General features: G+C 44.8%; 2 protein-coding genes across 3 annotated transcripts in view; both read left to right on the forward strand.

Annotated features, from left to right (window-relative positions):
- The first annotated feature begins 6,147 nt into the window (after positions 1-6,147).
- Positions 6,148-14,855, forward strand: part of Opn3 (opsin 3) — a 32,567-nt gene continuing 23,859 nt past the window's right edge. Inside the window, exons 1-2 of one of the 2 annotated variants that reach the window (XM_057770230.1) lie at positions 6,148-6,610; positions 10,220-10,295. In XM_057770230.1, coding sequence (XP_057626213.1) covers positions 6,244-6,610; positions 10,220-10,260 — 408 coding nt within the window. In that variant the 5' untranslated portion in view covers positions 6,148-6,243 and the 3' untranslated portion in view covers positions 10,261-10,295. Of the gene's footprint in view, positions 6,611-10,219; positions 10,296-14,855 lie in introns of those variants that run through there. The other variant, XM_057770229.1, reaches the window with a different exon arrangement.
- Chml (CHM like Rab escort protein) lies at positions 10,516-14,112 on the forward strand. The gene has a single exon (XM_057770228.1). It carries the CDS (start codon positions 10,543-10,545, stop codon positions 12,397-12,399), a length of 1,857 nt encoding a protein of 618 aa, XP_057626211.1. The 5' UTR covers positions 10,516-10,542; the 3' UTR covers positions 12,400-14,112.

Here is a 14,855-nt window from a genome sequence, read left to right on the forward strand (position 1 = left end):
GGCTCTGACCTCATAATGTGGGCATTGTCCTTCATGTGGGTCTCATTTTATCACAGTGTCTCTGTAAGCCCCACAGCAGACTGAAATCCACCTCCTGCAGGGTGTGTGTTTGTTCACTGAGAAGATGCATGGGTAAAGATGAATGACCTTCCTCGGAGTGAATGTCTCCTCTCACTGCCAACCTCCTGTCTCCCCCATGGTACTAGGGACAGTAAAGTTGGCGTTTGTTCCCACAACTCTCCTGGATATGGAAAGTCCAGCTTGTGCGAGTGAAAATGTATTTCATCACCTGTCTAATTTGGCACAAATAAAGATACTTTTAGAAGCTGTGGAAAATAAAAGTGTTTTTCTTCTCATTATTCATTTACCTTGAATTAAAATACTGAAAGGAATCATGGATAAGAAAGGGGTTCTTGAGGGGAGAGTTTCTCAAGAGGAGTCCACTGAAGGAGAAGACGCCTTTCTGGTTGTCCTTTCCTTCGAGGCTAACATCTAATCTCACCAAGTCCGACTTACTTCTGACTCAAGTTTTACAGTCTCCAACTTTGTGTGTGTGCGCGTGCATGCACACGTTTGCTGCTGAGGATGCGTGTGCACAAAGACGCTTGAAGATGATACTGAAAATTTTCCTTAATCACTCTCCACTGCAGTAGAATATTAAGATGTGTTACATTTGTTTAGGCTGTGGGACGTTTGCTTAATGATGCAAAAAGGTGTTGGCACTCTTTTGTGTTGCATTTGTTTAACTCTGTGAAGCGTGTCACTTTGCCTGTCTAAAACACCTGATTGGGTCTAATAAACAGCTGGTAGGCTAATAACATGGTAGGAGAAAGGACAGGATAAGCTGGCAGGCAAAGAGGATAAATAGAGGGAGAAAAAGAGAGAAAAGAATTGAAGGAATGAGAAAAGGAATGAGGAAAGAAGGGGTCAGCCACCCAGTCAGACTCAGAATAAGAAGGAAAGAAATACAGAAATAGAGAAAGGTAAAACCCCAGAGGCAAAAGGGATTCAGGATAATTTAAGAAAAGCTGGCGAGAAACAAGCCAAGCTAAGGCTGGGTATTGATAAGAAAGAATAAGCTTCTGTGTGATTTCTTTGGGAACTGGGTGGTGGGCCCCTCAAACAAAGAGCCAAGGAGTAAAAAACAATACTCCACCCTACTTTTTGCCATAGGTTCTCCACTGGAACCCAGAGCTGTATTGGCTGTATTGGCCATCAAGCCCTAAGGATTCCTGACTCTTCAGGCCCAGCATCAGTATTGCAGGTGTCTATCAGGTCCTGTCTTTCTGTGTGGGTGTTGATGGGGCTCTCCATCCAGGTCTTCATGTGTGTGCAGCAAAGACTGTATCAACTGAGATAGCTCTCCAGCTTCTTATAAAAGTTCCTTCAGTCTGCTCATAACCACCAGGTCACTTAGGGAAGTTCAGGTGGGACAGAGGAGGTCTCTGTTTCTTGGTAGACTACCTTTTAAATCATCTCATGAAACTCTGAGTTCAGAATTGAGGAAAATGACATTGGGGGCACTACTGTTTTAAGTACTAGGTGTCCATCCTTGGTATCCATCTCTGACTATGAGCTATTAGGGGAGTAACTCTCTATAAACATGTTACATAGAGACTTTTCTCACTGTCTTCTGTCTTCTTTTTCTTCCTTAAAGCTCTCAAAATACTATTTGGGAACATGCAAGGATCTATCTTTTCTACATTCTTATTCATGGATTCTGACATTCATTCACCCACCCATTCATTTGGCGAGTATTTATAGAACACTTGCTTTATTCTAGGGGTGTTTTAGGCAGTAATGATACCGTCGTGAGCAAAATAGTGTCCTGAACTTACAAACAGAGAAAACAGGCCCATATGAAGTATGCCAGAAAGTGGTAAGTGCTCTGAAGACAGAATAAAGGTGTGCGGTGGAGCTCACCAAAGAGAAATTATGCTAACAAAAAGACATTTGGCAGAATCCTGCAGGGGAGGTAGCAAGCCCTGGGGTTAAGCGGCAAGAGGGAGTGCTAGCAAACCTTAGGAAGAATGTCCTGATGTTAGTATGTGCTTGACATCCCCAAGAAACAACACAGACTCCAGCAGTAAATTGGTGTGAAGGAAGAGAAAGAGCCACAGGGTGGTGGCCAGATCTAGTAAGATCACAGAGATTTTATAAAGACTTGAGCTCTTTCTCTGAGAGACACCAAAAGGTCATGAGCAGAACACTGACATGTTCTGACTTGTACATGAAAAGTGTTCTTTCAGGAACTTTGTGAAAAATAAGCCAAGAAAGGGAAAGTGGGAGAAGCGGACAGACCAGTGAGTGGCAGGTTTTAATAATCCAAGCAAGAGATGGCAGAAGTTCATGAGGTGTGTGGATTATATTTAGGTTTCCTACAATCAAACTAAAATATTACAAATCTTCCAAAATGGCTGGAAATCAGAATGCTGCCAAGATTACTGGGGATATCAAGAAATTGTTGGTGGGAGTAATTAAGAGTAGATACCTCTCTTCAACATCAAGCAGCTCGCAACTGCCTGTATTCCAGTTCCAGGGGATCCAAAGCCACTTTCTGTCTTCCATTAGTACCTGCACACACACGAACATACACAAACAATGAACATATGTACACATATATGAATTTAAAAAATAAATATTTTTAAACTATTGTTCATTATATATATATATATATATATATATATATATTTTTTTTTTTTTTTTTTTTTTTTTTGGTTTTTCGAGACAGGGTTTCTCTGTAGCTTTGGTGCCCGTCCCGGAACCAGCTCTTGTAGACCAGGCTGGCCTCGAACTCCCAGAGATCCGCCTACCTCTGCCTACCAAGTGCTGGGATTAAAGGCGTGCGCCACCACCGCCCAGCCTTGTTCATTATATTAGATGCTATATTTTCTGTTGCATTGGTCTTAGTCCATTCCTACTGCTACACTAAAATATGTCACACTGAGTAATTTACAAACATCAATGTTTCAATTGTTATTGTTCTGACAGTTGGGAGCAACGTAAGGCTCCAGCAGAGTCAGTAGCTGGTAACTGCCCATTTCTCATATGGGGTCTTTTCTGTGCATTCTTACATAGTGAGAGGATGCTTGTTAAGATAAAACACCATGACCAGGAGCAACTTGGGAAGAAAAGGGTTTAATTCATCTTATACTTCCACTCCACCGTTCATCACTGAAGGAAGTCAAGGCAGGAACTCAGCACAGGAACCTGGAGAACTGACACAGAATCCATGGAGGAACACTGCTTATTGGCTCGTTCTTTGTGTTTTGCTCAGCCTACTCTCTTATATAACCCAGGACTGGCCCCTTCCACATCCATCCCTAATAATAACAATGAAAATGCCCCACAGGCTTTCCTGCAGGCCAGTCTAATGGAAGTATTTTTCTCAATGGACGTTCTTTGTTCCCAGAAGCCTCTAGCTTGTGTCAAGTAGAAAACAACAAAACCAAAACCAAAACAACTAACAAGGACGAGGGCAGGGTAGCAGCAGCTTGTTTTACATCTCGGTCACCAGGGCCAAATCAGCTCCAGGAATAAGTCAATGAAGAACTCTCCTGAGGAAGAATGAGTGTTGGCATCTGATGTGGGAGTTGTGTGCTGTGATTACCATTAATGAATAAAGAAACTGCTTTGGATCTATAGCAAGGCAGAACTTAGGTAGGCAAGGAAAGCGAGGCTGAATGGTGGGAGAAAGAAATGCGGAGTCAGGGAGAAGCCATGGAACTGCCACTGGAGACAGCCGCTGGGAACTTTACCTGGTAAGCCACAGCCATGTGGTGAAACACAGATTAATAGAAATGGGTTAAATTAATACGTAACAGTTAGCCAATAAGAAGCTAGAGCTAATGGGCCAACCAGTGTTTTAATTAAGAAAGTTTCAGTGTGGTTATGTTGGTTCTGGGCAGCCAGGATGAACAAGTGTCCTCTTCCTATAGGCATCTGATGCCTGTGCCAAGGTTTGAATCCATCACAGTGCACAGCTCTGATTGATCAGGCACTTCTAGACTTGGCTGGATCACTTTGGAGATGTTCTACTGGGAAATACTGTGTGATTGATTTTGGAACTCATGTCCAAAGATTCCATAAGCTCCTATAATAGTGCCACCAGAATGGGACTAGGTGTTAAAGCGCACAATACTACGGGAAATTTTCATAAGGCAGATAAATTAGGAAAGAGAAAAGATACACGCCTGATTTAGACAGCTCTGCGTGCAGACTCCCACCTTATACATGTCATGTCCATACAGTTCTAAGTAAGGGCACTTTTCTTCTCTCTTTCCTGTTTTCATCTATGGCATCTGACATTTTATATATAAACCAATTTGATTATTATTGTCTTCTCTTCCAACACAACTAGAAAGTGAGCTTTATGAGAAAAAGACTCTTTGTCATTGAATGGATGCTTTAGGGGAAAAAATCAGGAGTCTTTCCTTCCTTCCTTCCTTCCTTCAACTAGCAATGAAATCTCACTGTAGATGATGAAAACCTCCCCATGATGAAAACACAGCAGATAAAACGAACTCGTTAAATGGTCCTATAAATCTACAATATGATATTAAAAACGTTTTGCAGGGCAGATGAGTTGAAAGGTTTCATCATAGATGCTGAGACCAGGTTAGAAGCCTTAAAGATAAGGTCAAGATTTCGAGGGTAGAGCACGCTGCTTCTTGGCTAGTGTTTACTGCAGTAGGGTATGGAGCCGTCTATCTGCGTAGCTCATTCTTGGGGATTTGGAGATGCAGTGAAACTAACAGTGGGAGGGGCGAACACTCGTGAACATCAATTTAGCTTTCACAAACCAGTCATTAGTGCCCATGACAGCTTAGGACATCTTCCTCCTGTGGGGAGTTAGCCGGGACTGCAGCCCTAAAGAAGTGTATCGCGTTCACAATCTATATTTGACTTGTACTATATTTTCATTGCTGCTGGGGAAAGGTCCAGTGGAGAATGTGTGCTGTTCTAAATATAGCCTCTCTATACCTGCTAGATTTAGACTGAAGCCTCGGGGGCGCTGCTCAAGAGGCCGCCTCCAGTGAAGTGTTTCAGCTGGCTTGTGGATCAAGATAGCCCTACAGCAGAGCAAGACAGGAAGGGCTTGACTAGGGAGGGCGCCACTCTGGTGCTATTTCCTTCCTTACCCTAGAGCTCCGAGAGTGGCAGGTGTCCCACCCCTTGCCATCTCAGCATATTGCTATAAACCCTGGAACATATCTTCCAGTTCTAGAGTAGTTAAGTCTCAGCCTGATGGGTTTTTGTTTTGCTCAGCCTGTTTCTCTTCTTTTCTTTCTTTCTTTTTTTTTTTATTTCTTCCTTCCTTTTCTTTTTTTAATCTCAGTTTCCTTGTTTGGAAGATTATTTGACTAGAGCCCTACCTTGCTCATTTCAATGCTTAGTTCTCTTTCTATTGGGTGTATGAGGTAGGATGGTTGTTATTATAGCTTCTCAGGAAAAAAGAGAAGCTTAACTGGGAGTATTTTATTCAGCACACTCAACAGAGTTAAGCGCAGGCGTTCATATATATTTATGAATGAATGTGTGCAAGGGTGAATGACTAAACGGGTGAATGAATATGATGCTTTCGAGCCAATTGAGGGGAAATGGGCTGTGAGGACCGCTGAGGCTAATTTACCTCCATAAAGGAATTTACTAACCTTTCTTCTGAATCTTCTCCTCTGACTTCCACCACAGCTAAGGGGTGAAAGACGCAGAGCCAGAGCTGGCTGGACCCTGGGACTCGCCTACGCTGGGCGGGGAGGCGCGTGGGAGATGGGAAGGGAAAGGGGCGGACCTCCAGGACTTCAGGGCGGGGCCACAACCTAGGGGGCGGAGTCAGAGGGGGCCAAGGGTGGGAGCCACGGGGTGGGCTATCAGGGAGTTCGGAAGGGAGGAGCCAGGCGCACGCGGCACAGACGAGCCTCAGGAGGCGGACTCAAGAAGGTTGCCGTGTGGGTGTGGCCGCAAGCCATGAGGGCGGGGCTTCTAGGGCGGCCCAGTGGGTGGGACCGCAAACGCTCTCTGCTTGGGCTCAGGCCTCAAGCGGGAGGGCGGAGCTTCACGCGGAGGGGGCGGGGTGTTATCCCAGGAGGGCGGGGCCTCGGGTGCGCGCGGGCTGGGCGGGCCCGGCGCGGCACCGGGGCACAATGGCCCGAGCGGCCGGCTGAGCGCGATCCCCACCTCGTTCGCCGCCGCGGGCCACCGGCTCACCGAGCCATCGCCAGCATAGCGCGCCGGCGTCGGGCCATGTACTCGGGGAACCGCAGCGGCGGCCAGGGATATTGGGAGGACGGGACAGGCGCCGAGGGCGCAGCGCCTGCGGGTACACTGAGCCCCGCGCCGCTCTTCAGCCCCACGGCGTACGAGCGCCTGGCGCTGCTGCTCGGCGGCCTCGCGCTGCTGGGCGTCGGCGGCAACCTGCTGGTGCTGCTGCTCTACTCCAAGTTTCCGCGGCTGCGCACGCCCACCCACCTCTTCCTGGTCAACCTCAGCCTGGGCGACCTGCTGGTGTCCCTGTTCGGCGTCACCTTCACCTTCGCGTCGTGCCTGCGGAACGGCTGGGTGTGGGACGCTGTGGGCTGCGCGTGGGACGGGTTTAGCGGCAGCCTCTTCGGTGAGTTGCCCGGGACGCGTCCTCCTCGCCTCCCAACTTTCCCTGGGTACAGCAGCTCTGGGCTTTCGTCCTCCCTTGGATCCTCCTCCCTTCTAGCCAGTCATCACCAGTAACTCCCGGCCTCTCTCATCTCCCGGGTTCTTCCCTTTCAGCCGATCTTCTCCCAACTCCCCGTTTCCCTTCTCCTCTGGGTCCTTCCAGCCAGTCGTTATCCCCCAACTCCCAATGCAGATGAAGCAGTTCTGAAAGTCTCCCTGCCGCTGGCCAGCTTGTATCTTTTCATCTCTATTCTGTGTTTACTGGTCTGCACAAGGGGGAGAGAAATGAGGGCCTGTAGAGTCAAGAGACACAAGAAAAAAGTCAACCCCTGAAAAGTGGAGAAGGGACAAGGAGAGATTTAATCACGTATTTAGTATTTGTTTCTCAGAGTGACACGTAGAAGCCTAAATAACGGTGTATTTCCCCCACCCTTTCATTTGATTTCATAAATCGTTTAATGCTTCCTAGGGAGTGAGACTGTATGACATTTTTTTTTTTTTTTTTGGTTTTTCGAGACAGGGTTTCTCTGTAGCTTTGGAGCCTGTCCTGGAACTCCCTTTGTAGACCAGGCTGGCCTCGAACTCACAGAGATCCGCCTGCCTCTTGCCTCCCGAGTGCTGGGATTAAAGGCGTGCGCCACCACCGCCCGGCATGACATTTTTAATTGTATTTCTTCTACATAAGTTCTATCACACCCGAGGTTACAAATGGCTCAGAGTCCAACTCATTGGTGTGACTAATTAATTATCCGGGCAGCCAGTACGTTTAATTAAAGTAGAACTTGTTGATCTCTTGAAGATTTATATTGAAAATTGACAGGTTGGCGCTTGAGTAACTCAGTATTTTAAGCTTGTGTGTGTTTGATGTGGGGTGTGGGGTGTGTGTATGTGTGTGTCCTAAGAATTTTGTTTGTACAGAGATTTAAAATAGAATTGGGTATTTCTTAAGTCTTAAAGTCCCCCTTTTCAAATCTTGAAACACACTGGTAATTGACTACTGTCTATATCTTGGCAGATCTTAGAGAAAAACATCTATGTAACATCATGGATATTTTTATTTGCCAGCTTATGTGTGACAAACATAATCCTAAGTGTTATTGTCATGATTCCTTTTTTTAAAATTTTAAAGCAAAGAAAATTTGGGAGTTACAGTTTTATTTATTTCACCGATTGATAATTCCGATACTTTCTCTAGTCTCTTCCCCTAATAAACATTAATCTAAGGATTTCCATTTTAAAAAATACTAAAACTTGAGGAGGGACCATGAGAGGACATCAGTGATAATGTAGGTTGACTGTATGGTTATTCTGCGTGTTAACTAAAAACGTTGGTCGGGAGGGTCTTTCAGGCGGATTAGTCTTTAAGAAGATGACGTGTATCAGTCAGGCCTGGCTCGCAGAGGCCCTGGGGTAAGCGACAGGTGTTTATTCACAGACATGGCAGTTCTTTCTTCTGTGAAGTGTGTTTCTGTGCTGTGGTGTCCAGCCGGCAGTGTGAGAACAAGAACGGGTTCAGTTCTTTAGTGTGGTTTTCAGCATCCACCCTGTTCCCCCGCCATGCTCTGCCAACCTCCACTTCCAGGATCCTTCCTTCTCCTTTCTCCCCGCTGGGAGCTGTCACCATCAGAAGAAATTTTTTAGGACTTCTAGAAGCATCCACCCTGGTGCTTTACCCAGGGCTCCTTTACCCAGGGCTCCTTTACCCAGGGCATTTATCAGTGCTTTGAACCATGGTATCTTTTCCCATCCTAAAACCTGAGGTAGATCGTCTGTGGTTAGAGGACTGGAAATCAATTAACTCCTGGAGAAGAGTGAGGTTAAGGCAGAACTCACAGTGTTCTTAGCAAAGATAGTTTCTTCTCCCGGAGTATGCTTCTTGATGGAGACAGGGAAGATGCTTCCCTTTCTACCCCCAAGCCAGGACTAGTCAATCCTGAGTACTAAAGGAGAGGAAATTTTTCAAGGCTCTAAGTAGCTAGCTGCTTGCTCCAGAGCTTTGGTGAGGCTGCACTGCTGGTCTGTTGGGCCCCTGTGGCTACTTCATCGTCTGTGCTTTCCCAAGTCATTCACTCTCCCAGACTGCCAGTTTCCTCATCTTTGTGATCCACTATTGAGCTGACTGTGGTTAAGGTCATCTATCCTATTTACTTTGTATTTTTGAAGACCCCTTTGACATCTGTAGTTCAGAAAGTACTTACTTAGTTCCTATAACCCGCTTCACCCACCCCGCCAGCCTCAGCTTTGTTCCCTTCTATGCCTAGAGGAAGTAAATGCTTATACTTTGGATGTCCTCATAGGTTCTGTCTCCCTCTTTATACCCTACTAGAAGAAGGGAGAGTAATTCACATGTTCTTGCATATATGCACAAGTACACCAGGCAGTGGCTTCGTCCTGGGCTCTCATCCTGGCTTCTCAAAGAAGGCTAAAAATAAGTAGAATTCCTGATAATCTTGATCAGAGGTTACTACCAGCTGGGCTTGTTGGGATCGCTGTATCAGTTAAACTGACATGTCAGACCAGCAACCTTGTAAAGTTCATGTCAATTCCAGTAGAGCGGCTTGTTTTATGAATATCAGAATTACTAGTCTCTTCCGTGTACCTGCATATAGATGCCAGCAGATGTAACAGTAGTGAAAAGTAGAGAGGCCCAGGAACACTTACTGCTGCTGTGCATGATGAGCCAGGAAAAGGCTGGCAATGAGGTGTGAATGCGTGTTAGCCTGCAGACGTCCAGGTGAGTATATCCAAGGGACAGCCTCCACCACACCCAGAACCACACAGATATAACCAGCATGTGATGGAAGGGTCCAGGGGAGTCCTTTTCCATTGCTTCTTTAGAAACAAAAAGAACCTGTTTAGAAAGAGATTCATGGTTGCAGAGACAGACTGGCAAGATGTAAATGTTTCCTTATTTAGATGTTATAAATAGATATTATTTATGTTAAAATGTTTTAATATAGGAAACTTTTTAACTTATACATGGACTTTAGTATAGAAAATGTTACAAGGCTATTTCCCCTCAGGCTGTTCTTTCATGTACTTGCATATATTAAATGCCAGTTATTGAATTAATTCTCTTGTAATATCTAGATGTCTCATGTATCTGCTGCAAGATCCTTAGGGTAGTTAAGGTTGTAAAATCTTCTATACAGCTGACTGGGATTACCTACAGACTTTCCTGACACCGGCAGTATTCCCCATTATTGTGACATTATCACTCAGCCTAGTATGTTTCCATAAACACTGTAAAGCCACCTAATTTTTTAGTCTAAGCTTTCAATGTTATCCAAATATTTTATTAACCATAAAGTAATTGTATAATATTATTAATTTTTTATTGTTTTGTGGGCTATTGTGTCTGTTTCACTACTTTGGGGGAAGATGTACAAACTGTCTTCTGTTCATTTTCAAGAGCTTAGGAGACCTGTGGGAAGGCATTTAATGACTTCTTTGGGTAGAGGTTTGTATCTACATTAACAAGTCAGGCTCCAGTGGATTGAAATTGCTGTTGCATGAAATTGCTTTTCTATTATTTACAATTGTGTTCTTTTCTTGAATTTTCTTCTTTCAGAGAAGAGTTCCAGCCACAAATGCATATGTGATGCATGGTAACCTTTACCGCTAAGGGGAAGTGCAGACACGAAAAGGATACATCCATTTGAGTGTTCTCAGATAGGATTTCATGCCTTTCTCGTGTTTTCCATGCTCCTGACTTTCTTTTCTTAAATGTTAAAATTGTAACTGTTAAACAGCTTAGGACTTGCAAGCTCAGTGTTTCTGAATGAAGATCACAAGTAGAGATTTTATTACAGCATAAATACCTCAGAGGAGTCCTTGGCCTAGGTCCGTACTGAGTCCCTTCATCAGCTGTGACCTGAAGCTTCAGCTCCTAAGATGGCAGACAAGCTTCCCACAGAGTTTGATGTGATTATAGTAGGGACAGGTTTGCCCGAGTCCATCCTGGCAGCTGCATGTTCGAGAAGCGGACAGAGAGTTCTGCATGTTGACTCAAGAAGTTACTACGGAGGGAACTGGGCGAGTTTCAGCTTTACAGGTTTGCTGTCCTGGCTGAAGGACTGTCAACAGAGCCATGACAGCGAGGAAGACACGACTGCCTCGTGGCAAGACCTGATCCATGACACCGAAGAAGCCGTCGCCCTTTGCAGGAAGGATGGAACCATTCAGCACACAGAAGTCTTCTGTTATGTCAGCCAGGATGTTGGGGACAGCACTCAAAAGACCGATGCTCTGCAGAGAAGTCCTTCCTCAGAGGCATCTGCTACCCTGGCTGACTCTCTGGATTCTCCAGGATTGCCCAAAGAAAGGCAGTCGGCATACTTTTCAAGCCACGAAGCGCCTTCTGAACAACCAGAGAGAAGTGATAGAGAGCCTTCATCATCCCCAGCTGCTGCAGAGAACTCACTGGAGAAAGAAAAGGACCATGAAGACGAAACTGGTACCCAGACGGTTTCAGATAAAGGTGAAGACACACTTGATGTAGAAGACAACACTGAGCAACCAAAGAGAAGCAGGATTACATACCCCCAAATGATTAAGGAGAGCCGGAGATTTAATATTGACTTGGTATCGAAGCTGCTGTATTCTCAAGGATCATTGATTGATCTTCTAATCAAATCAAATGTTAGTCGTTATGCAGAATTTAAGAACGTCACTAGGATCCTTGCATTTCGGGAAGGGAAAGTGGAGCAGGTGCCTTGCTCCAGAGCAGATGTCTTCAATAGTAAAGGGCTTACTATGGTTGAAAAGAGGATGCTAATGAAATTCCTCACATTCTGTCTGGACTATGAACAACATTCTGACGAATACCAAGATTTCAAACAATCTTCATTTTCTGAGTACCTAAAAACTAAACAGTTAACGCCCAGCCTCCAGCATTTCATACTGCACTCAATTGCAATGACATCAGAGTCATCCTGCACTACATTAGATGGCCTTAAAGCAACCAAAACCTTCCTTCAGTGTCTTGGACGGTTTGGCAACACTCCCTTTATATTCCCTTTATATGGCCAAGGAGAAATTCCCCAGTGTTTCTGCAGGATGTGTGCCGTGTTTGGTGGAATCTATTGTCTTCGCCATAAAGTCCAATGCCTTGTAGTTGATAAAGACTCCGGAAGATGTAAAGGAATCATAGACCACTTTGGTCAGAGAATAAGTGCCAGTTATTTCATTGTGGAAGACAGTTACCTTTCTAAGGAAGCGTGTTCAAATGTGCAGTATCAGCATATCTCGAGGGCCGTGCTCATCACAGACCGGTCCATCCTGGAGACAGATTCAGACCAGCAGGTTTCCATTCTGACAGTGCCTCCGCTTGAGCCAGGAAACAGTTCCGTTCGGGTCATGGAGTTATGCCCGTCAACCATGACGTGCATGAAGGACAGCTATCTGGTCCACCTGACCTGTGTCTCTTCAAAAACAGCCAGGGAAGACTTGGAACCCGTGGTGAAGCAGTTATTCATCCCTTTTACAGAAGCAGAAGACCAGGAAGAACTCAGAAAACCGAGACTCTTGTGGGCTCTTTATTTTAACATGAGAGATTCCTCAGGGGTGAGCCGAAGCTCGTACTGTGGCTTGCCTCCCAACGTGTACATCTGCTCTGGGCCTGATTGTGGACTGGGGAATGAGCATGCCGTCAAGCAGGCAGAAGCACTGTTCCAGGAGATCTTTCCCAGCGAAGAGTTCTGCCCCCCTCCACCAAATCCAGAAGACATTATCTTTGAGGGTGAGGGTTAGCAACCAGACACTCCTGGAGTCAGTATTACGCTTACTGCCAAGCTCGACACCCCAGAGACAACAAAAACTTGCATAGCCCATGCCACCTTCGAAATTAAAGCAGGCTGGAAATATTTTCATCCTGACCTCAAAATAGCGTCATTTGAAAGACAGCTGCCATTTGTGATGAGTGCTGTTGACATGTCTTCAATACTAAGACACCGGGTACCTAATAGCTCTGCTAATCCGTCAGCAACTAACTGGTTTGTGGTGACTCAGCCTTTTTGGTTCTGAACTGGCTCCAGGAATCCAGAATCTCTGAGTGTCGTTAGCTTTCTTTTACTTTTGGGTCCCGCAGTGACAACTTTGCTTATCTTAATAGGTAATATCGCGCTTGCTACTGTGTTCAGGTTTTATCATTGTCTACACAAAACTAATGTCCAAGGACTGTTGTAGTTACTGCTGCAGCTACTACTGTTGCTACCACCTTGGACGCATAGAGGAGCACCTAAGTCCTAACCGTGTGAGCCCTTTGTATATCGTGTAAACACATAGAGCTGGTAGTAGGAGTAGCAGCTGGTACAAGTGCTCATTTGATAAAACACAACTGTCTGTTAGAAGCGTGGCCATGGTCCTGTGTCTTGGGATTGATATTTACATGTGATTTCACCTTCTTGTCCTTAATGACTAAGGAGGCAGTGAGCCTGCCGTGCCCTGCTACTCTGCAGAAAGAGTGCCTCTTAGGAGTCGAAGAAGCTCATATATAAGAGATAGACTGCAATCAGGGCTTGGTGGCTTATTCATGCAATGCTGTCATGTAGGAAGTTGAGGTAGGAGGACTCCTGTGAAGTCCAGTCCAGTCTGGGCTATGGTGTTGAGTCTCATTTCAAAACAAAACCAAACCCCCTACCTATCCCAAAAAAGAAGTATATTACAGAAAAATTAAAGGGACCGGATTTATTCAGAAAATTTCTATAGAGCTAACACTAACACTTAAGAGAACGTCTAACAATTAACTGAGGCTAGCATCAATTAATAAGTTACCCTAGGAACGGGTTCTTCAGGATAGGTGTTGAGAATATTCCAGAAAGGGTTTCCCAAGGAGGAATAGTGGTGCATCTTAACGTGGGGTTATAGATGCCTATAAAGTTAGAGGTTTCCCCATCCAGGTTTCTCAGGGTGAAGCATGACTCCTGGTTGGCTGTACTGCTTTATAAACTGCGGTCACTGACAGAGAGTGTCTCTTTTACTACAGTCTGTTACCCGGCGAACGGGAGGGATGCTCTCCCTCCAGAACCAGCTGCTGCACCCCAGCAGTGAAAGCCCTCTCCTGTGAGAAGAGGCACTACTAGTGAGTAGTGTGGTCTGAGTATACTCTTGCTGCCCGTTAGTGAGGAAAGTGAGCCAAGACGTTTAAGTGAATGACAGGGCGCTGAGAGGAGGAAGCTATCCGTTGGTCTTGCTGTTGGTTTTTTAATATAATAAATCCATAATATTGTGTAGATCTTAAGGATGAAATCCAGCAGAACAAATGAAATACCTGAAATATCCTAAAAGTGGCAATTAAGAGAAAAACAAGTCTAAGATAGGTAAAATGGAGGTGAGAGTAATTCAAACCCACTTATATAGTTTGTCAGCAGCACAGTCTACTCGGAGGACATTAAAAGAAGGGGGCAGAGTTGTAAAAGATAAACAGACGCTAGAAAAGACAGAGCTGAATGTAGTAGAAGTAAGGATTAGACTAGGCCAAAGCGGGGCGGGGGGGGGGGGGAGGGACGACGACGGTTGTTTTAGTTTTTTGTTTCCGAAACTAAGACAGTGAATGTATTACTTTAAATGATCACAAAGCAATAAGTGGAAGTGAAGCAAATGAGCAAAAGACATTTAAGAAATATAAGGGACATTATTTAATTTTCTAACAAGTTAGATGGGCTTATTGGAAGTTTTCAGGTGTTTAGGAAATCATAAATGCTGCCTTTCATCAATTACATTTTGACTCAATTAGGGCTCCACACTAAAAGTCAGACAAAATCTCTCATTCTAGCTGGGGAAAAGCTGTAGAGTAAAATGTTGCCCGAAGAGGTAACAACCAACAGAAACAGTTGCTTCCAGTGACTGAGGATGAGACAGCTGTGTCCAGTATAGTAGCCGTGCATCAGCGTGAACGGAGCCCACGATGCTACCTGCACTAACTAGACGCTTCCATTTGCTTTAATTGTGTTTACTAATGATTTTGTGAGCATTTCATAGCATGATAAGCAACTACTTAAAACTTAACTTGAATTTCTATTGGGAAAACATGTGTGAACCATTTCTTAAGCAGAAATGGACAGCCTTGGTACTATTTTTTATCTGTATGTGGCTGAAAAAAATGTCAGTGGGATAAAAATACAAAGTAAAGTTATAGAAAGAAACCAGAGCAAACATACTCTTTTTCCATGGCTTTATAATTCTCTAAACCTGTGTGACCGTATAAA

This window comes from Chionomys nivalis, chromosome 5, assembly GCF_950005125.1.
Source record: "Chionomys nivalis chromosome 5, mChiNiv1.1, whole genome shotgun sequence".
In the NCBI taxonomy this organism is placed as follows: domain Eukaryota; kingdom Metazoa; phylum Chordata; class Mammalia; order Rodentia; family Cricetidae; genus Chionomys; species Chionomys nivalis.